This window comes from Salvelinus fontinalis, chromosome 34, assembly GCF_029448725.1.
Source record: "Salvelinus fontinalis isolate EN_2023a chromosome 34, ASM2944872v1, whole genome shotgun sequence".
NCBI classification, from domain to species: Eukaryota; Metazoa; Chordata; class Actinopteri; order Salmoniformes; family Salmonidae; genus Salvelinus; species Salvelinus fontinalis.
In genome coordinates, this window is record NC_074698.1 from 18009873 (window position 1) to 18035237 (window position 25365).

At 41.9% G+C, this 25365-nt stretch overlaps 1 protein-coding gene across 7 annotated transcripts in view; it reads left to right on the plus strand.

Moving 5' to 3' along the window:
• Nucleotides 1–25365, plus strand: part of LOC129833381 (nuclear factor 1-like) — a 71755-nt gene that overhangs the window by 9083 nt on the left and 37307 nt on the right. The window contains exon 3 of one of the 7 annotated variants that reach the window (XM_055897943.1): nucleotides 149–284. Coding sequence is in view for 5 of the 7 variants with exons in the window: in XM_055897938.1 (XP_055753913.1) it covers nucleotides 11023–11100 (78 nt within the window). In the remaining 2 variants the exon portion in view is untranslated. Of the gene's footprint in view, nucleotides 1–148; nucleotides 285–10822; nucleotides 11101–15389; nucleotides 15406–20398; nucleotides 21432–25365 lie in introns of those variants that run through there. The other 6 variants (XM_055897938.1, XM_055897942.1, XM_055897940.1 and 3 more) reach the window with 6 other exon arrangements.

Genomic DNA, 25365 nt, shown 5'->3' on the forward strand with positions numbered 1-25365 from the left:
AGTAAGATATTTTTGGCAGCTTATAGCATTTTATCACTACAAAAGAAAAGATATATGCCTACATCTAGAGCCCAGCAAACTCTGAGATCTGAAGCTTGATGTGGCAGATGGATTTGACCTCATATGCTGTTGTATGTTCCATCTACAGGGAAGTGGAAATGCTGAAGGACTTCCAGCCACCAGCTTGTCCTGCCTGTGTGACCTGACCCAACCAGAGATTCAGACACACCCACTGTCTGTAGCAGCGTGCCAATCCCTGGTACCCTGTGATCCCACGGCGCTGAGTAATGTCACACACACACACACACAGTTTTGGGTTATGGGAATGGGGTGCAGAGAGGGAGTTTAAGAGGAGTGCAGGTGGCACAAGGCTGGTTCAGACATCTCCCCGTTGCTCCCTTAGCCGCACCGCTACCATCTGTCATCAGCGTGAACATCTGCAAACCCAAGGTGCCCTTGTCAACCAATGTTACAGCAGCATGTTTGGTGTTTCCATTAGCGGAACCACAGTGCAGCACCATAACCAAACATTAGATTTGAGTGCAGTGATTCAGCTGGATTGGACTTGTGCACACTGGGTAAATTCTCCTCAAGGCAAATCCGTCTGGCTCACATGACATCCCATCCACTGACTGTCAATTTGGCCTTAGTCTTCTCTTTCTTTATGAGGTTTGACTCCTCCAGATTATACCGTAGAACAGATGGCCCCATCCCCTCCTTGTTTTCACTCTCGTTCTGTAAGATTTTGGGGTAACACTGAGTCTCAGTGTGCATGTTGTATTTTTGGGAAATGTGAATGCATGATGTTGCAGTGTTTATGACTGTCAGAAATATCAGGCTTTACCGGAGTTATTTTACCATCTACATGAATGGTAAATATCACTTGGTTGATAGTATCTCCCTAAATAAATTGTATAATCATGTGTATTTTACATTCATATATATTTTCACTAATTGAACCGCATGTGGTACACAGTGCTGCAATAGTATTCAACACAGACCATGTCTATGCAGTAGTTCTGCTGACTGAGGCCTCCTCTAGCCTACTCCATATGGTGCTGAAGCACTGATCTGGATTACAGCAACAAGATCAAAACAATATGTCCATTGTCCACCATGCACGGATATAATCTCAAGGATTACTCTGGAATGAAACCAACGGCCGCCTCTAAAGATGATACAGAGAATGATATGAGGATTTTACGGAAGGCTTGGCAGAGAAGCTCTTTTTGAGATTTCCCGATCTTTGAGATTTCAAGTTTTTTTTCTTATTATCTGTGCTTGCACATGAAGCTGCTAGACTCAGAACATTGGGCAATGCTTACCTCCCACAGGTGCCTCTAAACCAATACACATGCACTTGCTCACACATGTGGAGCTCCCAAACCATCTGCTGAGAGAGTGAGGACGACTCTGTCCAGTTAATTGTGAATTAGAGGCAGCAGCTGAGGATGCAAACTGTGCCCTGGCCACACAGAGTGGTACTGCTGCTCAGTACACTAACAAATCTGCTAACTAATTCACATGCACATCAAGATTATGGGTGTCACGCTCTCACACACTCTCCCAAGAAGAGAATGAAAGTAGTGGGCAATAATTCATCATTGTCGTTGGGGAACAGCACACCATCTCTATATTGAAAGATTATACATTCTTCAGGGCCACTGGTATGTCATGTCATTTAAAAGGCCTATAACTGTGTTGCAAGTAGGCGTAAGTATATTGCTTTTCAGCTGTTGTGATTATCAGAAAAAAAACTAATCTATTGCCAAATTAACTCTCAATCAACAGCAGGCCAACTTATGCATGGGCAGGTTGGGATATGGTCAGTCTGCACTCAGAGGTGTCATGCCCATTGGAGGCACAGATAGGTTCCCAACCTCATAACTAGCTATCAAGAAGACATTTCAGGCTATCAATGAAGTTAGAGTAGCTTGTCTAACTATCTTAGCTGGCATACCGGCTGGCAAGGTTGGTAGACTTTAGAAAACCAAGTAATTACCAAATGTACTGAATAAGGCTCACATTCCTTTCAGTATTTTACCCAGATTTTAGCGGAGATGCAGAGAAGCATATTTCCTTTTGTTTTTTTAAATAGCCACCAGTCAGGAAGATACAGACAACAGAAGAGGTATGCTTAGATGTGCAGAAAAATAAACATATTTTTGACATAGAATTTTTGACATAGAATGATTATAGCTCTAGATTGCAGGAAAAAGCTGTTTCAGGTGTTTGAAAAATTAAAAGTTATTTAACTTCCACCGCACAGCCATCCTCACGTACTTTGTGCCAGTGGCGTGTATTCATGGTGCCAAAAATGTACCAAGAATTTTTTCAATTCTTTAATATTTCGTCTTTCTGTGTTTCGTAATTTTCCTTCAATTCGCAATAGGCTGAATGTATCTCATCGGAGAAAGCATCCGAGCGAGCGAAACAGCGCCCCTCTGTATGTGTAGGTCATCTATCTCATGCTATCTGGTCAAAAAGATGATGACATTGTTGCCGCCTGTAGCATTGAATGCAATCGAAGCCAGCGAGCATTTGGCCTCCCTTGATAAAAAAAAGTATACAATTACAGCCAATCAGTGTTGAGGTAAACTGAGTGAGCCCAACTGGGTCCTGGCGCACCAAAACAAAGTGTCAAGGGAAGCCAGTTTGTATTTGGCTTCCCTCCTATCACATCACATCGAGAGCAATATGTCATTGACAGAAACAACTTAAATTGTTGCATCTCATTGTCCTCCAGTGGTTAGCTAGCTAGCTAAAATTGCCCCTTTCCTAAATTAGCCATGGATGGAGATAGGGATTTAGACTTGTGGTTTTACTTAATTCTCCTTATTGGCATATGATTATAATGGCAATTCTGATCCAACCATAAATTCATACATTGTGCCCCTGGCCTGAGAGGATGGAAGTTCAATGTGTAGGTAAATGTAGTAGGCTAATATTAACTAGCTAACATTACCCATGAAAGGAAGTTAGGCTAGCGAGCAAGCATTTTAGCCAGGTAGCCTAGGGCAACAACAAATTAAAGCGTGTAGTCTACTGTATGTATGAAAGAGAGGAGGAGGGCATTGGCATTTCTCTACAAGTAGGGTGAGTCAACATGTTTTTTCTACTTGCACGAACACACACACACACACACACACACACACACACACACACACACACACACACACACACACACACACACACACACACACACACACACACACACACACAGAGAGAGAAGTCAGAACCATGGACAGCCACATCATATTTAGCTTACATTGATTGGACTAAATAGTTTTTGGTATCTTTTAGTTGTCACTGTATTAGACTAAGCAGAGGTGATTTGATGATGTTGAAATGGTGCTGGAATAGTGGAGGCAGCTCCTGTTTTCTTTGTGACTTGCGGTAACTCTCCGTGGTTCTAAATCAATAGTTGTTTAGTAGTCCAAAAATGTCAGAAACTTAAACTTTCTTCACCATGCTGTAGGTCATGTAACTGTTTGTTACATGCAATATGCTTTGTGGATTTCACTTATTTTTTGTGATAGTTGTGCTTTTTGCAGTATAACCTGTTAGTTTATATACCAGTGGCAAGGCATATGAACTAACAGGTTATACTGCAAACAGCACAATTATCACAACACATAGGTTGTAATATGGCTTTTTTTCTGGCTTGGCTTCCCTAGTGATTTTACCCACTCACCGCTACTGCTTTGTGCCCCCTCAGATTTTTGGGGTACATGACGCCCCTGACTGCACTTTTAGAAACATGAACACACTCATTATCCTGACTGTTACAGGTTTATAGTAGGCAAGACAAAATCTTGAAAGTGCCTCTTGTGACTGTGTTGAAGGCTGCATTCTGTAAATAAAATAGGCTACCCAGTACGCAAACAAATGGCCCTGCAAGCAGCTCAACCGCAAGCAGCTCAACAGCAAGCAGCTCAACAGCAAGCAGCTCAACCGCAAGCAGCTCAACAGCAAGCAGCTCAACCGCAAGCAGCTCAACAGCAAGCAGCTCAACCGCAAGCAGCTCAACAGCAAGCAGCTCAACAGCAAGCAGCTCAACCGCAAGCAGCTCAACCGCAAGTTGCAAGCAGCTCAACAGCAAGCAGCTCAACAGCAAGCAGCTCAACAGCAAGCAGCTCAACAGCAAGCAGCTCAACAGCAAGCAGCTCAACCGCAAGCAGCTCAACCGCAAGTTGCAAGCAGCTCAACAGCAAGCAGCTCAACAGCAAGCAGCTCAACAGCAAGCAGCTCAACCGCAAGTTGCAAGCAGCTCAACAGCAAGCAGCTCAACAGCAAGCAGCTCAACAGCAAGTAGCTCAACAGCAAGTTGCAAGCAGCTCAACCGCAAGCAGCTCAACCGCAAGCAGCTCAACAGCAAGTTGCAAGCAGCTCAACCGCAAGCAGCTCAACCGCAAGCAGCTCAACAGCAAGTTGCAAGCAGCTCAACCGCAAGCAGCTCAACAGCAAGTTGCAAGCAGCTCAACCGCAAGCAGCTCAACAGCAAGTTGCAAGCAGCTCAACTGCAAGCAGCTCAACCGCAAGCAGCTCAACAGCAAGCAGCTCAACCGCAAGCAGCTCAACAGCAAGCAGCTCAACAGCAAGCAGCTCAACCGCAAGCAGCTCAACAGCAAGCAGCTCAACAGCAAGCAGCTCAACCGCAAGCAGCTCAACAGCAAGCAGCTCAACAGCAAGCAGCTCAACAGCAAGCAGCTCAACCGCAAGTTGCAAGCAGCTCAACCGCAAGCAGCTCAACAGCAAGTTGCAAGCAGCTCAACTGCAAGCAGCTCAACATTCAAGATCGGCCAAAAAGTGCCTGGCAATTGGGCTGCTTTTGAAAACAGCACCTGCAAGATATGTGTCCCTCACAAGAAGGACAAAAAGTCTCTCTAAGCCTCTCCAAAAAATATTGGCACTCTCTGTTTGACTCAAAAGTTAACCAAAGCACAAGCTGAAAATTCCTGTGGATTTGTGACGACAAAGTCTCAACTCTACCGTGTAGCAATTTGTCACCTGGCTTGTTTATTTTCTTCTGCTTATTTATGATTCTCCTTTGTCCTAATCGGCTCATTAGCGGGAGCTTCGTGCCGGCAAGGCGCGAATCACAGGTTAGAGTAATAATACTCCAATTTACAGGCACCACACGGTAAATTAGGCTTGGCCCTCAACGTTGGGTAAGCTCACAAAATACAATATGGTTTCATTTTAACAATGCTATTTTCTTAACTCAACTATAGCAAACAAAAAATGTTTTTCACAGAAATACAGTATATTATATTCAACAAGGGAATCTCACCATATTGGAATGCTTTATATTCTCTACTTGAGAGGCAAAAACAACGGATTTAGGAATAGCCAACTGTAGGCTGTGTTTAAATGGTTGCCCTAAGTGCTTACAGCTCATTTCAAGTCAGTGGGAGCAAGTTTAGAGAATAGTATGGAACATAAATTTGAAGTCCCAAAGGTTTCCTGTGTTTGGCGTTGGCGACAGCAGGCCTCATGTACTTTCACAGGTGATTTATTGACGTGCCTCCACTAAACCAGTGAGTGAGAACCTTAAGCCAAGAGTTCAACTAAGGATAACATGAACTGACTTTAAGAAACATTTAGGGAGCTATGGTGTGTAGGCTGCAGTCATTGTCTTGTTTGGTAGAAGTCCTCTAAACCTATTATGTATAATTAATTACAACTCAGAGATGGGAGATCAATATTTAATCTCAAATTGTGACACTTAATAGTTCCAGGCCTTACTTCTCACTCTGAAACCTGTAGTAGCCTACAGTGATAACTTTAGTATGATAGGCCTACACATAGGCCTCCAATGTTTACTGATTTGTACATCGGTTGAAGGGAAAGTGTGTGTGTGTGATGTAAATTCATTCCTTTTTATTTGCTTTCTCTTCACTTTTCAGCCAGGTACTTTTTTTTTTTTTTTTTTATTTATTTAACCTTTATTTAACCAGGTAGGCAAATTGAGAACACGTTCTCATTTACAATTGCGACCTGGCCAAGATAAAGCAAAGCAGTTCGACACATACAACAACACATAGTTACACATGGAGTAAAAACAAACATATAGTCAATAATACAGTGGAAAAAAAATAAGTCTATATACAATGTGAGCAAGTGAGGTGAGATAAGGGAGGTGAAGGCAAACAGATATATGTATAAATAAATAAAATATAAAAAGGCCATGGAGGCGAAGTGAGTACAACACAGCAAGTAAAATAAAAACTAAAAAACACTGGAATGGTTGGTTTGCATTGGAAGAAAGTGCAAAGTAGAGACAGAAATAATGGGGTGCAAAGGAGCAAAATAAATTAATAAATAAATACAGTAGGTAAAGAGGTAGTTGTTTGGGCTAAATTGTAGATGGGTTATGTACAGGTGCAGTAATCTATGAGCTGCTCTGACAGCTGGTGCTTAAAGCTAGTGAGGGAGATAGGTGTTTCCAGTTTCAGAGATTTTTGTAGTTCGTTCCAGTCATTGGCAGCAGAGAACTGGAAGGAGAGGCGTCCAAAAAGTGTCAAAAAAAAAAAAAAAAAGTGTTAAAAAGTGTCAGCCAGGCAGGGAGAGAATGAGCCTTGCTTGATGATGGGTAGGAAGAGAACAGGAGAGAGCGAGAGCTGGACAAAGCGGGATTGGGTGGTATATGAGGATAGAGGAGAGAGAGAAGAAGGGGGGGGGGGGGGGGGGAATTCAAACCAGATGGTAATGCTGGCACCTGTCTTGTGCTGAAATCTGTTTGGAGCTGTTTTCCACATGTGAAGAAGCCAATCCTGCTTATTGTGGTGAAAAAACCTCAGGTTTAACCCTTTGTGACCAAGCCCTCCCCTGGTCCTCTATCATAATGGGATGCCCTCTCAGCACAGGAGGAGATACAAAACCGTCTCTTATTCCCTCCACTATCTCAGACCCAGGCCTTGTAGTTAAACAGAGGGTGCATTCATGGTATTAACAGGAGAGAGCCTAATTTGAAGCTTTAATCTGTAGGCCACATGCTGCACAACGCCAAGCAACAAACGGCCGTGTCAAAGTGTTAAATGCAACCGTATTTATTTGGCCAGGCAGACTAAGAGTCTCTTCCAGGTGGTTACATGTATTAGTTTTGACATTACATTTGCCTTCCATCTTTCCCAGGTCATCAGTGGTCAATGAAGCTTCTCCTTAAAAATCCAATGCAGCCGTTTTTATCTCAATATTGAATCATTTCTGGGTAATAATTAAGTACCTTACTGTGAAAAATAGCTTCTTTGCAAAGAGCAATTTCTCAAGCAACAATTTTGCTAGGACTGTCTGGGAGTGGTCTGAGTGGGGAGGGGGTGAACTAGCTGTTATTGGCAAAGAGGTTTGGAGCTCTCGTTCTTATTGATGACAACAAGGCACGCCAAAACGTACACCAAGGGCATTGTGATAATTTTCACAATTTCACAGTTTTATTCCAACCTCATAGTGTGGAAACATTTATACATTAAAAAAAATACAGAAATGTCACGTTTTTTGACTGCACTGTGCCTTTAAGAAGCTATGGAAACATTACATTGACCTATAGTTCCACACATGTTAGGGTATTAGGTTTTTGTACATAGGGTTCGCTGACTATTCTGAAGTAAAGGTCTAGGTATAGTGTCTCATTGTATGGCAGAATGAAGGACAAACTGGCCTTTTTGTTTTTCTGGAACAAATGAATCCAATGTTCTTGCAAATGATAATCTGTGAACACTATAAACAACATTTTTTTGACAGATATTAAAATAAATAATTTGACATATATTAAAATAATCATATACATATATTTCAGTATGTATTGCATTGTTCTGCAGGCATCTTCTTGAATACCACACCGATAATCACAGCCAATGAGAGGTGCACAATGCAATGTTCCAAAGCCATCAGCAGAGAGCGCCAGAGTACTCAACCTGTCAAAGGTTATTGTCGCCAGGGTGTTTCAACTCTTGCCAAACTGAAATAGCTTTCCTTCGCCTTCACTCACATATATTTTTTAAGGGGAACCACCAATTGTTTCCAGGTTTTCACACATAGTAACTTAGTGTTTGGGGCTATATGGAACAGAAACAATTACAAACAAACCTGTATTACACCACTTCTTTGTTAATGGATTTGAGTAGGAAAGAAAGAAAAATAAAACATTCAGTTTCCCCTTCAGGTTATTTTAGGTTGTGTTTATATGTCTTCATTTTCCCCATGTTTTAAGCAGAAATTTTTCTGAGTATGTACATGATGAAACTGCTTGGGCAATGCATGCTCAATGAGTACACAATGCATGCTCAATGAGTACACAATGCATGCTCAATGAGTACACAATGCATGCTCAATGAGTACACAATGCATGCTCAATGAGTACACAATGCATGCTCAGTGAGTGCACAATGCATGCTCAATGAGTACACAATGCATGCTCAATGAGTACACAATGCATGCTCAATGAGTACACAATGCATGCTCAATGAGTACACAATGCATGCTCAGTGAGTACACAATGCATGCTCAATGAGTACACAATGCATGCTCAATGAGTACACAATGCATGCTCAATGAGTACACAATGCATGCTAATGAGTACACAATGCATGCTCAATGAGTACACAATGCATGCTCAATGAGTACACAATGCACAGAAACATTTTACATTGTTTTAAGTTGCTTCACCTCAAGAAAATACATTGCAGTTGACTATGTGAAATCTTGTAGGAATGTGATGATGGAGTAATGGACAGGGCTAAAGGCTTGGTGTGGGTGTAGTTGTATCACAACCTGGCATTGCCCGTATTCTTGATCTGGGTTTCATATGAGTCTGGGTGCTCAGAGGACGCTGGCATGCAACCTGATGTGGCACACACACATAAACAAACACACACACAAACCCCAACAATGGTCTGCTTTATAATGTGCCCACTGATGCCATGGTAACCCCCTCGTCCTGGGCAAGACGGGTGGAGTGGTGTGCCAAGAAAATGCCATGGTTACTTTTTTTTCTTTAACCACGTTGCCCAGAAACCTTTGAAATGTAATAAGTGAAACTAGTGGGTCGGTACATTATGCCGGGAGTGTGAGGGAGAGCAGGGGGGAGAGTAAACTTTACATTTTAGTGTGTCCTGTCTCTGAGGCATACATTTTGCCTTGAGTGGAAAATTGCTAACATGTGATTACTGATCAGAAACGGTAGAGGGCCAGGCAGGGAAGGCCAGAGAGTGCGTCATCCACTATTAGGTACAGTACAGATGATACGGCTGTACCACTCTTATTCTACAGATTACTTTAGTGGTAAGGTTTTAGCCAATAAACTGTTTTGGGTGATCAAATCCACCTACAGTATACACCATGAGTATCTGAAAGCTCTTGAGCTGTGAGTGTATCTGGAACACTTATATAACGTTATAGCAGCACGGGAACTGCAGAGGTAAGTCGAGGTTCCAGAAGAAGGCAGTGGTGATTGTATGTTGGCAGCAACTTTTGGAGCAGGAATGGTTTTGATAAAGTCAAGAGATGAGGGATGTATGTACTGTATGTGTGTTGATGGGGTATTGTTAGGAGTTTCTCGAGCCATTTCCATATTGCCCGGGGTCATCTAGGCATTGCGCCCACTCCCTCTGCTTGTAGGCCCCGCTGAGGCCTGGCGAGATTGAAGTCAGCGCTGGGGGAAGGGAGGGGGCGTGTGGGGTCACACAAAAGGGTCCCGTCTAGCGCTTTTTAATTCAATTGGGGCGACGTGCCAAGCCCAGCTTCTCTGTAACAGCTAGCACGCCCAACAGGCCCTATAATTACCACTCATCCCACACCTCGGGTCCCCATCCAGGCTTTGTCACTCTTTCTCTCTCCGTACACAGCCTCTTCCCTCTATCTTCTGCTTGCTTGCGTACTCGTTCACACGCATGTAACATTCACAGATGACAGTAGCACTTACGCAAAATCACCTGGGAATACATGGCATTGTGGTGGCTCTCTCCTTCACAGTCTGTCAATGACTACAAATGAGACCCTGAATAAACACAAATATCTGTATCATGATCCAGCTATGACTATACTGGACAGAGACAGTGAGGCAGACAGACACAGACTATATGGTATCTGTGTAAGATGGAAATAATGACTTACAGTGGCAAACAGTGTTATGGATAATAGTACTGGTGTCTTTGGAATAAGCACAAAGTCAATGAAAGTGCAAGTTACATTTTTTTCTTAGACATTTATTTTTTGTTTTCCGTAATAGGCTTGACTAAATGGAATTCACAGTAATGTTTTCCTCATGGGCAGTGACTAAATGTTTATACCACTGAGGAAAATGGCTTTCTTTAGTTTTCATTATGCTCATCAACAACAGACTTCCATCCAGTTAGAATATGCAGGCATTATGGAGGGGAACCAAGAAGACGTCATGTCGCAAGGTGAATGAACCACAAGACAAAGGGGATTTGAGGAGGACAGGACACATGAGACACAGCTATTGAAGTCAATGGTCATTTTATTCAATTCACTATCAGTATTAACCATTTTTTGTGAAATTCCTAGTTTTTATTCACAGAGACTGAAGATAAATGTACAAGGCCTGTAACATGGAGGCACTTCAATGACGGGGCTCTGACATGTGACTTTGGCTCACAGCACCTTGTAGCATGTATCCACCATGGACTTCCAGAACAATAGGCAGCCCAACATAACATTGTAAATTCTTTAAGTACACATTGGTACATTGAACCCCCACACACACACATACACACACTGCTTTGAATTGGTTCAGAAATGGTGCTTCTCTAAGTCTACATATGGCAGGGTACTAGGACTGGCAAAGCCCGGGCACAGCTGCTTGGAGAGGGCTTCTTGGTGTTTTTGTGTCCGTGTCCTCTCCCTCACACACACAGACACACACACACACTCACACTGGGTGCATCCTGGTAACACACAGCTCCTGATTGGTGCTCCATCCGTGTTTTCCCTTATTGACTTATTTATATATTTATTAGGCATCACGGGAAGAGGATTTTGGCTGGCGGAGTGAGCGCAGGAATGGCGTCGGACAGACAGTGTGACCCAGGGCTCAGGTGGCAGCTGTGCTACGACTTCTCTGCCAGGTCATGGTGGATGGTAGGGATACTCCCTGTCTATCTCTATCGCTTTCTCCATCACTCTCGCTTTCTTCTCTCTCCATTGATCTCTTCATTAAATTGAAAAAATGGGTTTCATTAAAATGACATTTGGGTGGAGGTTGTTGCACAGGTATAGGGCATAGAAAAGGTTTTGTTCCTCTGGGTATCTACTTTTAAAATGGCAAGTTGATGGTCAGGAATCAATTGATTGAATGTTTGATGAAGTGATTTCTGGTGAGAGGATATAATGTTGTGCGAGGGTCTAGTTGACTTGGGTGAAAGTATTCCTGTAGAGAAGTTGGAGTCACCTGCATCAATTGATATTGGAATGATGGTGTAGTCATCAAAATCCTGATGACAATTGTGATCATTTTGTGTTTTCAATAATGCTTTTTCTTTGGGCTACTTTAAATGGTGAAAAGCTCAATGGTGTGTGTACAAAATGAAGTTGCTGCCCTGAACTCTACTTTCAATGTTAGTTTTGTTTAAGTGAAAGTTGGTAGATACTTAATGCCACTCACACAATTATTTAACATAATTCAGTGCAAGATTAAATATTTAAATTGCCATGGAATAAAGACTCTGACTGTTATTAAATACAATCTTATCTCTGTTGCTATCCTATTACTCTCCGAATATTGTGACTTCAAATGTTTTGAAAATACTTGTTACTCTTGGCTTGCATACATTTATCATATCATATCACCCACTGAATAATAAATGATCTCATATTTGAGATTTAAAGATAATGCCAATGGATGTAGTTTCAAACTGTACTTCAGCTTGTACTAAATATTCAGTGTTTTGCCCACAAGTCTTTAAATAAAATGGACAGAGGACTGTTTCTAATAAGGATTGATTGGAGGTATAATTATCAAAAAGCATAACATAATGATTTTAAGTCATATTTTTGCATCCACATAGCCTACATTTTTCACCCATATATATCATATATCCTGCTTTATACACATACAAAACAACTAGAACAATTTTTGCGCCTTCAGGTTCAGGACCAGGTGCCAGCCAACCAATCATTTGACCCCTTTCATCAGACCCCTTTATATTAAATAGTACGTATTGATAGCATTCTGTACCACTCTTGTTTGCATTGCATTGATTGTCCTTTGTGTGTTGGTACACAGTGCAGAGGTGTCCTGAGGCCTGACACAGTTAGAAAACCCCAGGCTTCCCTGCAGTGCCAGCCTGCTGCGCTCACTGCTATGTAGGGCACCACAAGGCCTGCTGTGCTCACTGCTATGTAGGGCACCTGTCACGCCCTGGCCTTAGTATTCTCTGTTTTCTTTATTATTTTAGTTAGGTCAGGGTGTGACATGGGGAATGTTTGTGTTTTTGTCTCGTCTTGGGTGGTTATATGGTAAAGGGGGTGTTGGGTTTAGTGAATGGGGTTGTGTTTAGTGAATGTGTCTAGGTATGTCTATGGTTGCCTGAGTGGTTCTCAATCAGAGACAGCTGTCTTTCATTTGTCTCTGATTGGGAGCCATATTTAAGGCAGCCATAGGCATTATGCGTTTGTGGGTAATTGTCTATGTCATTGTGTAGTGGTCAGTGTCAGCACCATTTGTTTATATAGCTTCACGGTCGTCAGTTTGTTATTTTGTTTCGTTCGTTGTTCGTCTCTCTAATAAAAGAGAATGTATTTTTCACACGCTGCGTTTTGGTCCTCTCTTCCAAGTCAAGACGATCGTGACAGCACCACAGGGCCTGCTGCGCTCACTGCTATGTAGGGCACCACAGGGCCTGCTGCGCTCACTGCTATGTAGGGCACCACAGGGCCTGCTGCGCTCACTGCTATGTAGGGCACCACAGGGCCTGCTGCCTTGGTGAGAGGGGGAGAGGGAGGAGGAGAGAAGGATAGGGAGGCCGGCCAGAACTGGGGCCCCACGTAGGGGGGTGGCAGGGGATGAGGCGACTGCAGGGTGCTGGGGCACAGGGGTGGGCAAGGCTAGGTTATTATGGCTGGCAAAGGAACGTTCTCGCACCCTGTGGAGAATCAGCAGGCCCTGCTAACCAGAACGTACGTGTCAGCACATCTAGTATTGTTCTAGCACTCTTACTGTCATTGCTAGGGCCTGATTCTGTGTCTTCATTGGTTGTGTTTTATGACTGCTCATACGTATGTATATAAGTCTGTAATAGACTGTTCCTTACTGTATCATTCCATTGAAACCTCACACTCAAATGTGCTTAAACACATTTCAATGTCTCTTTATCCTATGTCCCTCCTGTCCAGGAGACCTCTCCTACCAAAACTGAATGTCTGTCTGCAGACCCTCCTGCCATTATCCCTACCTTTCTGTCTCACTTTCTCCGCTGTTCCTCAACCTGTCTGTCTGATTTTCTCACTTTCTCCGCTGTTCCTCAACCTGTCTGTCTGATTTTCTCACTTTCTCCCCTGTTACTCAACCTGTCTGTCTAACTGTCTCACTTTCTCCCCTGTTCCTCAACCTGTCTGTGACTGTATCACTTTCTCCCCTGTTCCTCGACCTGTCTGTCTGTGTGTCTCACTTTCTCCCCTGCTCCTCAAGCTGTCTGTCCTCTTCCTCTCCAGACAACTACCCCTCCGGTGCCCTTATCCCTCTGTCTGTCTCTTCCACTTTCTTTTCACCCAGATGACCCTGCCACTGCCCCTTTCCTTCTGTCTGTCTATCTGTCTGGCTCTCTCTACCCAGATGCCCCGGCCACTGCCTGGCGTTCTCTGTGTCTCCCTCTCCCACTGCACAGATGCCTGGCTTGGCCTGCAACAGCTGTCTCGCCATGTGCTGCTACCAAGTGTTGCCGCTGACAGTGGGGGGGTGGGGGGTGAGTCATGAATATTCATATTCTCTTGGATCCACTCTACCAAACAGAGCCTGCCACTGCTAAGGAGGCTCTACCCATCGATGGGGGGGGGGAAAGAGGGGAGAAGATGGGGGAAACTGCAGGGAGGAAAGAAGGAGGGATTGAGATAGAGAGGGAGAGGGTACCGGACCAGACCAGACTGTATGGCCCGGTTCCATAAAACAACGCTCTCCTCTCAGAAGTGTGAAAGAGTGAACACAGGAAGCAGAGGGATGGAGCGAGGGATGGGGGCAAGAAGAGAGGTGGGAATGGGTATCACAATATGGAGAAGGATGCAGACAATTACATTGGTAGTAGCCACAATCTATTTGCAGTATTATAGCTGATCCATCTGCTAATGCATTTTTTAAAATCACAATATGGAGAAAGAAAGAAGTTAGAGATTTTACGAATAATATGAAATATTACTTTTTTTGTTCAAATGTGGTCAAATATGAATTGCGCTTCCAAGGCATCCTTACTGTACAGTTCTAGGATAGAATTGTAGCTACATCATTGTTTTCATGTAGTAGCTAAATCCCACCCTGATCTAAAAAGACTAGAATATTGGCAGCTGCTGTTGTCAAGTGAATGGATGTACATAATGACAGTGATTTCTTCATCTTTTATTAATAATATGAATCCATATTTGAAATAATGTTTAATACAAACGTAGATACCAAGAGATACGTTTAGATAAGAATAAGGAAACATTGACACAACGACATCCGTTAGGAAAAGCAAATAGATGCTTGTGCAAGCAGAGGGTGGACTAGAATTGAGAGTTAAATCAATAAATAAATTGCAAACCAAGGGATGGACAGAATAGCAGATGAAGTGGATGAATAGAGAGAGGGAACAAAAATAAGCTTTGGAGAATATAGCGAGAAAAGGAGAGCTGGAGAGAGGTATGGAGAGATAGCAGATGCATATAGACAGTAGGGGTGGGGGGTAGCCGATCTGAGAGGGCCAGTTTCTAGTGGGTCTCCCTCTCTTTCATGGAGAGCCAGGAAAACAGATTATACCAGTGCTGGTCTCTCCTGGGGGAGGACAACCCTACTCTCCCAGAACCCCCTTCCTTTAAACCCCCTTGCAGACATCCCTCTCCATGGTACTGGCTGGAGCCAGACCTGAGTAAGTCACAGAGATGAAGAAGTGTATTTCCAATGGGGCTCTGAGATGTGGAGCCACACATGTACTCAAATGACAAAAAAAATACATAATTTCACGTCTTTCCACACAGGAACGAAATGTTGGTGGCTTTGGTTTTGATTGCAGTTCATCAGCCTGTAAAAACACTGCATTGTTTCCCGCTTTGTGTGGAGAGATAACCTAGCGGATCTAAACTTATACACACAGAACACTTGACCTTGTTTAAGAAAAAGCCTTTGTGTTCCCTTTCAGTGGCTTTGAAGAACTGTGGCTGGAGCTTTAACTGAAAGACTGGGAGCTGGCACAGAGAGAAGTGTGTATCATCATTTACTTTGTTCTTGTCATGATTATCAGCATCTCCCCAAGCACTTCACTCATGCACACATGTGCAAACAATACACACACATCCAAAAGCCATACACTCATACAAACATTTACCTTTCTTATAAACACATGAACACACACACACACACACACACACACACACACACACACACACACACACACACACACACACACACACACACACACACACACACACACACACACACACACACACACACAGGCAGAGTTAATAAGGACCTCTAAACCCTCCTTGCTGGTGGACGATAAGCGGGGTGTGCTGGTAGCCCTGCCCTCCTGAGACATGCCTTCCTCTAGCGGTGCCGTGTAGGAGCCTGATAAGGCTGGGGAGTGTGGGATAGCCAGGGACCAGGGACAGCTCCACTCTAGCAACCTGCAGCAGCCACCCTGGCCCCAGGGCCAGCCAATCACAGCCCTCTGTCACATGCTATTTATCTCACCGCTGGGTGCCTGGAGGTGGACTCTATACCTGGACTGGTTAGCTGTCTGCCTTTGTTACATACAGGGCTGTGGTAATAGGCCTAATGCATTGTGTGTGTGTGTGTGTGTGTGTGTGTGTGTGTGTGTGTGTGTGTGTGTGTGTGTGTGTGTGTGTGTGTGTGTGTGTGTGTGTGTGTGTGTGTGTGTGTGTGTGTGTGTGTGTGTGTGTGTTCCCGTATACAGATGTTTTAACTCCCTCTATCTCCTCTGTGGTTCCAGAGGCTTGATAGTCCCACACCAACAGAAACTCATTAGGGGTGCAGTGTTAATTAAACAACAATACTTTAAAACTGAGATACTTTCAAAGCACCTTTTTTATTTAAAAGTCATTTTCTAGATGAAATGTACAATCTGCTGGGACACAGAAATGTACACCTTTAAGATGAAAGATCCTTTGAAAAAGCAATTTTGTTCAGGAGATTGATGGTAGGCCTACCTAGATGTTAGAGATGCAACTTATTCTCTGTCTTTGAAGCTATAACCAATTTATGTTCTGACATTTAGATCATGAAAGAACTATACCCACATGAGGACATACGGTCTGCTAACAGCAGGCTGTTCAAACAGTATTGCGCACAGGTTATAGGTCCGGTTGCCTACGCTTGCTTTGTCGTGAGCTATGACAGACAGACTGTGGATAGGGTATGCATGAGAGATAACTGTTGCATTGCTGTTTTAAAGAACTGTGTGCGAATAGGTGAAGCGATTGTGCGTAAACAGCGATTTTTTTGTCCTTCCGTATGGGAAGTTACGGGCCTACAGTACCTTTGGGGGAGAAACAGAGGCGGTGAATTAGGCTGCCGGTCTGCGGCTCTTTCAGCCAGTGCCCGTTCGCAATGCCAATGTCAGCATTCCTAGACACGCCGTTGCCTAGTGGAACTTTTGTTTCACAGTTTTTGTAAAGCTCAAGCCGAGAAAACTGGGCAAACTGTAGAGAAACGGAAGGGAATCCAAGTAAAGTCCCTGGATAGTGCAGGAGAGCGCGAGAAGGAATTGCATAATGGAATTGGGAAATAAGGGCTTACACTTTACAACGCTGCCTGAAAATCCATTTTCATTTTAACGAGAATCAGATAGCCTATAGTTGTAGCTCATGATACCTCAAGAGAAACACTGTTTCGTTTTACTTTAGCCCGGGAATGGATTGTGAATAATAGTTTGACGCATTTGGGCTCCATCAGAAACACATTTTCATTTCTTGGCCGTGGCTGTGCAACGAGAACAGTGGCTCTTTAGTTTTTGGCATATGCTTACTATAGGCCTACAGTACTACGACTCATCATGCACGCTGTGACCTTCTTTGTGTTGGGCCTAAATCTTTTGTAATTTTTGTTAGAAATTATAAACTACTTTTAGAACATGCTTAAAAACTCTTAAATCACAACTCTTCCTTTCTAAACACAGACATTTGGGTTCGCGGGGCAGGTGAAAGTGCGGAGAGCAGGCTTTATCACTCCGACATGAAAGGTTGAGTAATAAAATGAAGCAGATGCACTAGGCCTGGGCCCTACTTCAAGGTTTTTGCCGGATTGGTTAAAGACTTGTTCAAGTTCATTTGAGTTGATGTAGGTCTATTTATTTCGCCAGAAATAGAAGGCTACCTATCTATTTATCTTATTTCTTTATTTTGACTTAATTATTCTATTAACCGAAAACTTTTGGATGAGTTTTTGTTATGCACTCATTAGTGTGCCGGCCGGTGCATGAGTCTATCATATAGTGAACACAGTCAATCTGTTGTTTATAATATAGACAGCTTATTTGTATTATTCTATATCAGTGTGCAAAAATGCTGTTTTTACATTTACATTATATTTACATTACATTTCACATGCAGGGAAGTGAAGATTGACATTAAGCTATATGAGAAATCATATCAACAATGGTTTGTCTTCAACAGAAATGCATAATTTTGTGATATTACATTGTTCCCTATATATAATCGTTTAGATAAGTAGGCTTATCACGAATTCAGATTGCAGAGGCATTTAGAGCCTACATGTGTAGGGTGACACAGACAACTATAGATGAGGAAGATGTGAGAAATCAGGATATGATATGCAGCTGATACAGTGCTTAGCTTTACTAAGTTGCTTAGGCCTATAGGCTATATCATAAACGAATAAAGTGCTAAAATAAAAGATATACAATTGGTCAAATAATAGAGAATTGTAATTTGCTGTTATATCCTACACTTCCGGATGAAGTACTCCCTTGTTATTTTCTGAACTGTGTGGAACCTTCTTGTCCAAGCGAATACCAAGGTTAGGATGGTGATCATAGCCTTGACGTCTTGTGTGATGTTTGCACAATGACAAAAGGCTGAGAATGGCCATTATGTCACAAACAGGCCTAATCAATATTACATGTTTTTCTTTACACATTTGATTGTATAGATATAGGTCTACTTGTATCATATCTTCTGCCTTGTACAACTTTTCATATTCTTTAGGCCTAGAACAAAATAATTATTAGTCTGAAAGTTAACTGTCTAAACTGATACTTGGCACAAGTTTTGAAACAAATTATAGCACCCATCAATTTAAAGAAACGTTTTTCTTTTTATAAAAAAAGTTTCTAAAAATAATAATTTTAAAGCAGATAATAGGAAAAAGTATTTAGGCCTAATATCAATACAGCTTAGTTAAATGTGACAGACATGTTTTAACACTTATTCTGTTGCAAACCACACTAATATGTAGATGTAGACCTATGACATAAAACATTCAAAGAATAAACCAAATTTGTATTTTTGTGTTTTTTCCTTAATTCTTAAATGACATTAAAATGACAAGGGCAACACACATCCCGAAATTAATATTACTAAAGCTAACCTGCGGGTCTCACCTGAATTCTGGAGGATTTTAGATTAATTTGAAATTGGATGCAGCCTATTATTGGACTTGGAAACTGTCTGTTGAAGTATCTAAAATGTCATGCAAATCAACCACTTTTTAAATCCATGAATACACTTTTAAAATAGCCAAACTGTGTCATTGGGGATACGCTGCATTTATTAATGTAATCCATTTTCGTCTAAAGCAGAATTGTATTATGGTAAATGTATTTTCTCGTAGAAATTAAACAAGTGTCATTCTGATCTTTCCATGTTCAGTCTCGTTAGAATTAAATCTTTTTTTTTCTTTAAAAGTTACTGTATTCAAAGGCTTCTGCAGGCTTCTGACATTATATAGCAGAGCATCATTGAGTCTATGAAATTACAATGCAGGAATTTTGACTGGGGAGGCAATAAATGAGTACTTCCAAGGATGATTAGTAAGAATACAAGTGATTAATGGTGATAATAACAATAATTGAATGTATATATTTATATTAATCAGTGTCTAATAACAGCCTAAAAATAATATTACAGCAATTGTAATAATATTGGTATTATTGTTTTCTTTCTTATTTCTGTTATTGCTGTATCTTTATCATCATCATCATCATCATCATCATCATCAACAACATCAACAACATCTGCTCTTCTCCAGCTATTAGATTCTCCTGAAGTTATAAACCTACAGGAGCCATAATAAGCTCTAACACTAAACAACAGCTTGTGTTTCTCAGGGGTATTTCTAAATATAAGGTCATAAACTTATATTGCGGAAGAGGAGATAAACAACCAGTTAGCATATTGGAATCCCTTGGGCACGCTCATGCTTTGTGGCATCACAACACTTGCATATTCTTACCTTAAAGGTCAACGCAGAAATGTGTTGGAATAAAGGAATATTCTAATAAAGTCAAGTCCTATTAAATGTCAAATTAATTTAATTTCCCAGTATTGTTTGATATGAATAACACCACAGTGATTTGAACAGGGTGCAAAAATGATTAGCCTCATCAACCCGTGCACCTGTCCCGTTCTTGCTCTAGGCTGAGGATACGTTAAGAAATAATAGTTTGTTTAGTTGGCTGAATGTGGATGAATTCTGTAGAAAATGTAGTGGAAATCATTCTGTAGCCTACAAAACTGGTGGTAAATCCCCGTTTAATCTCGTCCTTCACTGCAAGTCAGAGGAAGTTATTCCAAACCTGCTCTGTTCTTACTAAAACGCACAAACAGGACCGTGACGGCCATACATGAGGTATATTATTATGTTGAAAAATGTCCCTTTATATTAATCTAGACTACAAAATATTTTCATATAGCTTACTGTGGCCTTATAACTGCTAGGCCTTTACTGTCAAATTCTCATCGTTGTAAAATATCTGGCATGACTAGCCTAAATAAACATGTCAAAATCTAAGAAACATATCCCTGCTTGTAGTGTGCACTGATTACATATTTGTTTTGGATAATGATTAAATGTTATCTAGACCTAATACCGATAAGAGAGGTTTGTAACTTATAGCTTATATCATTGACCAATGTTTAAATGATTTGGATTTTATCATACCACCTCCCCCTCTGCTCTCCCTCCCTCCCTGCTTCCCCGCTCTGCCTTTACACTGTAGCCGGTAGTGGTAATCCCCTGCCGTCCACAGTTTACTCTGAGTCCGTATTTAGTTCCTCTAACCCCCCAGCTGCCGTCCTGGTTACTCACTGAGCACGACAGACTGTGAACCGCTCCGTTTATTAATAATTCACCAGCCCTCCGCTCCTCCGGCCGCGATCCACTGCTGCGCCTCTGCGCGCTCTGGACCGCCACATCACCTTTTCTGGGTTTATTACACTTTAACAGCCGTTAACTCCAACTATTTCATTCACTCGTCATATGTACCGGTATTAGCGTATACATATGCGCGTTCTCGTGAAGTCGCCTGGCATAGTGGTATGATCAAGTATCACCACTCTCCAAAACTTGCCACATCCATGGTGCCAGATCTGGTACTAGTTGTAGTCTCCTTTTTATCTCGAGTAAATATGGGCATTGAAGAACAGGTGAAGAAGAACCAAAGGGAATTCCATTTTTGTATTGTTTTTTATTAGGAGGACCAGAGGATGAGGATAACACAGAGTTCCTTTGAGGCACACAGAAGCAACAGCTGATTTGTGAGCGCGTAAGTAGAGTCTACTTACTGCCGGTCCCTTGCAAGAGAGACCTCTGCTCTGTTACTTGGGAGCTGACGATACGCTAGCATCGTGCACGGATTTGCCTAACTGGGTATTCGGTGAACAGAGCGGACGGAAGGGATGGCGCACTGACAGGCGACCAGAGCAAGTCCTCACAGCTCCGACAACCGCCGTCCGTGTTTTCATGGAAGTCCCACGCGTGAATAGCGGACATAAACACCCCGAATGAAGCCGGGAAGTGGTTGACTTGGATAAGCCGCCTCCCTTCACTTTCTCTGTTGGAGGAGAACAGTAAAACTACAATTTAAAAAAATGTTCATCGGGCCACAGGCCGTCCCATCTTAGGGTTATTTTGCTTCCGGTATCAGAAGAAACGACTAGTTTTCTTTCTCCCACACTTTTTTTGTAAGCTGAACTTTTCAAAAGTTGAAAATGGTTATTTGACTGTTGGCACATTTCCCTGCTTCACAATGGTACGTGCTGTGTAAATCAATAATTTGCTATTTTATGCATCTGAAAGCTTGTAAACATCTTAATGTTTTGTTTAAACAGGAAAAACATCACTCTAGTACATCAAAAACTATTAATGATTACCCCAAAGTTATCTTGTGAGTGGGTTAAGGAGTAATACCGTACATTGCAGTCAACTTTGCACCACCCAATCTCATATTGATACTGTATAGGATTTTATGTTAAATCATATATGGAAGTGGGTTATATTTGAACAAGGATAACGCGGATAATTTATCTTCCTTTATCCTCCACTCAGCTACATTCCCGGGGCAGTTGAGCTGCTTCCAGTCATTGCAGCTCGTGGTAATGCTGTCGCCCCCCTATTGACAAGCAGAGCACGGCTCTCCACCAATCAAGCATCTACTTTGATGTATCTATATTACACACAAAGTCAAGGCAGCGTTGCACAATCCAAACGCGTCAAGAAATTGAATAAGCAGTAACATAAAAGCCGAATTCACCTAATGTGAATAGTCAACGGGCGCATTTACTTTTTTGGTTTATAAGTGCATTTTGGCTACAGTTTATAGGGGACGTTACCCTAAGAGTTGGAATTTATTGCTGAAATCAATGTTAGTTGTGGAAGATAATTGGCGAGACTGCTTTCCTCTAGTGTTAAATATTACCTACCGATATAACTTCTTACCGACGGCTGCGTATTTACGCATAGCTGTAAAAGCTATTCACTGAATTCAAGGCAGTAAGGAGAGCACAATACCATTCTAATAACCACTAGGCCCACCAAGTCCACAGCACTGGTCCTTGTGCTGCTGCTTGTGATTGCATGTTATGATATTGTAATGGAGAGTTTAGTTCAGTAGAGGTTCATTTCCTCTATGACTTGAAACATTTAACATGAGTTTCTTGAGAACAGATAATATTGCTGAGCTATAAGTAGGCCTACACCAAAACAAAGTTTGATATTCTTTACACAGTAAAATAGTAGAGTGAATCATGTCTCTAAGACTGTCAAGAAAAACTATCTGACTCCTGATTAAATGAAAGCACAAAGGACATCTATTCTGGTCCTTTATTTGTTTTGTGTATTTTCCCAAAGTAATCCAGTTGCGGGATAGTGGTTAGAAGTGGACTGCTATTAGGTTCTAAATTAGTCATGGAAAGTGTTATTTAATGAGTTATAACTTAGCTGTCAGGTTCTTGACCTTCAGCTTGATCTCTTGGCATAGGATCAGTTGAGTTGGCCATTTTGTGTGCATTGCCTATTGAGGAACCACTGACATGTAGATTCCTACAATTCTATTTGCACATGAATATGGAAAATGATTTGTATGAATAATTATGTGTTTACTTGCAAACTGAAATGGCACTAGTCCAAGTAGCTCAACAGTAACTTAATATAAAAACAATATTCAGGACAGGCCTCACATGGGGTTATGTTTATTTGTTTTTCAGCTACTTAGCAAGTCACCTCTTTTTAATGAAAAGCTAGACAGAATTTCTGCCCAACATATTCTAGACATGTAAACACACATAATCAGTATTTAAAGATGCTAAGGCAATCCTTAAAACTCATCCTGTTCATTGAGTCCTTCACTTATCCAATGTATTGTAGTTTAGGAGTGCATAAATATATGCATATATTAAAGAATAACATATGCTTTATATGCTTCACAAATTAATGTATGCTCTCTTTTCTAAGTATTCTATAATGCCGTTCCCTCTATTGACTTCAGGCACTAAAAGTTTTCTTTTTTAGTGACAGCTCTAAAAAAGTTGGCCCCGGGTCAGGATGTGTGTGATTTGTATGAGGAGGAGTACTGTATCATAATCTCGAAGGAGCTGTGTAAATTGTTAGGTAATTGAATATCCCACTCTGTAGATGTTGATGTGTATGTACAGAGGGAGCAGCTCACCACAAGATGATCAAACAGGCGGTTTCCAGGCCATATGTTTTCTGCAACTCTTGTCTGTCGCTGCCAGTGATGTCATCTCTCACTGTGTATATGGGTCCTCCTTTGCCCTTTTGTGATCTGTGGTGTAGAGGCTACCATATCCTTATTGCGTTGCAATCCAGACGAATGATAGGGTTTTGTCTTTGTTAAATAAACACTTGGGAGGTGGTGATGGCATGCATATGTGTCATATTAACCCCTGGTGGTGATCCTATAAAGGGTGCAGAGAGTTGTCTCTCAGTTCTGATACGAGGTCAGTTTCTCATTTCATCTTTATAGGTTTGGTGTCATGTAAGGTAATCTTAGATTAGCAGTTAGGGTAGACTCAAATCAAATCAAATTTTATTGGTCACATACTGTACACGTGTTTAGCAGATGTTATTGCAGGTGTATGTGCTAGTGGAGCCATAACCTATGAGGACTATGTACATAGACTATGAACATGGATCAAGTTTTGGTAGCTGTCCATATGCTGCAGAAGTTGTGTTGCGTTTTGAGCCATCCTGATTCTTCAGAATGAGGCCCCCTGTTTTAGAATGCCAGCCTCAGCCCTTAAAGGCATCTTGCAGTGTCCGCTGCAGAGAGAAGAAGATATCCACATCACACCCATTTTTACATTTTAGTCATTTAGTAGATATTCTTATCCAGAGCAACTTACAGGAGCAATTAGGGTTAAGTGCCTTGCTCAAGGGCACATCAACAGATTATTCACCTATTTTTCACCTAGTCATCTTAGGGATTCAAACCAGCAACCTTTCGGTTACTGGCACAACACTCTTAACTGCTAGTCAACCTGCTAGGCTACCTGCCACTCCTCACTAACCTCTTGTCCCGCTCTCTTGGGCACACATTAAATGTGCATTATAATGTATTTTTAGCATCAGACCAAATTGAGATGACTGTGAGCAGGTCATCTAGATGGTATTCAAAATACTGCCTCAAATGTTTGATATAGTCCAGACTCAACCATAGTGCTATGACCACACCAACGCTTAATGAGTCATTTCATTCCATTTAGTTTGGAACTCTTTTACAGTGTCTTCTGCCCTCCTAGTTTAATTTGAAAGAATGTCCCAACAATAGATGTCTTTGCCTGCTCTCCAGTTGAGGGTCTCTAATGAAGAATTAGAGCCAACACCATTATTCATTCAACTGACCTCACAGGCTATTTATGAGTCGAGTTGTATTTGCACATTTAATTTTGTAACGTTTCTTCTGTATTTAGAACCAGGTTGTGCAAACATAATAAACTTGCATCAAATACATTATCCACACCTCAGACTTCACATGGAATGCAAGAGGAAGAACCAAAGGCAAACCCCAAACAGCCCTGCAACAATAAGCAATCTCCAATCCTACACACACCCTTCTAATTATTATCCCCCCCCCCCCCCCCTCTTACTCCTCACCTCCTGAGATGCAGGTGTAAAATATCAAATTTTTCCAGAATTTTTCCCTGAGGGGGCTCTGGCGTGGACTCACACAACGCACACTTCTCCTTTCATATTTTTCCGCCACATGTTTTAACAAACAAGTTCCCCCTCCCTGTCCTCTATTTGATCTGCACAGGTTTGTTAGCTTGTTAGCGAGTATACAACGAAGCCCCATGCAGCCACTGAGTGGGACTGGGAGGATATCAGTGATGCTGTAGAAAACTAACTGGCACTATTGATGACAATGTCCAGTGGGGATGAGGAGTGATAACGATGATGATCACTGTCTGATCAATAATGGAGATGACTGTTCTTATGGATTGTTGTGAGGCCAGAATGATTGGTTTGGAAATTAGTACGGGAAGTCAGGTGCTTTTCTATTTTGTGTGTGTGTCTGTGTGTGAGAGAGAGAGAGAGAGAGAGAGAGAGAGAGAGAGAGAGAGAGAGAGAGAGAGAGAGAGAGAGAGAGAGAGAGAGAGAGAGAGAGAGAGAGAGAGAGAGAGAGAGAGAGAGAGAGAGAGAGAGAGAGAGAGAGAGAGAGAGAGAGA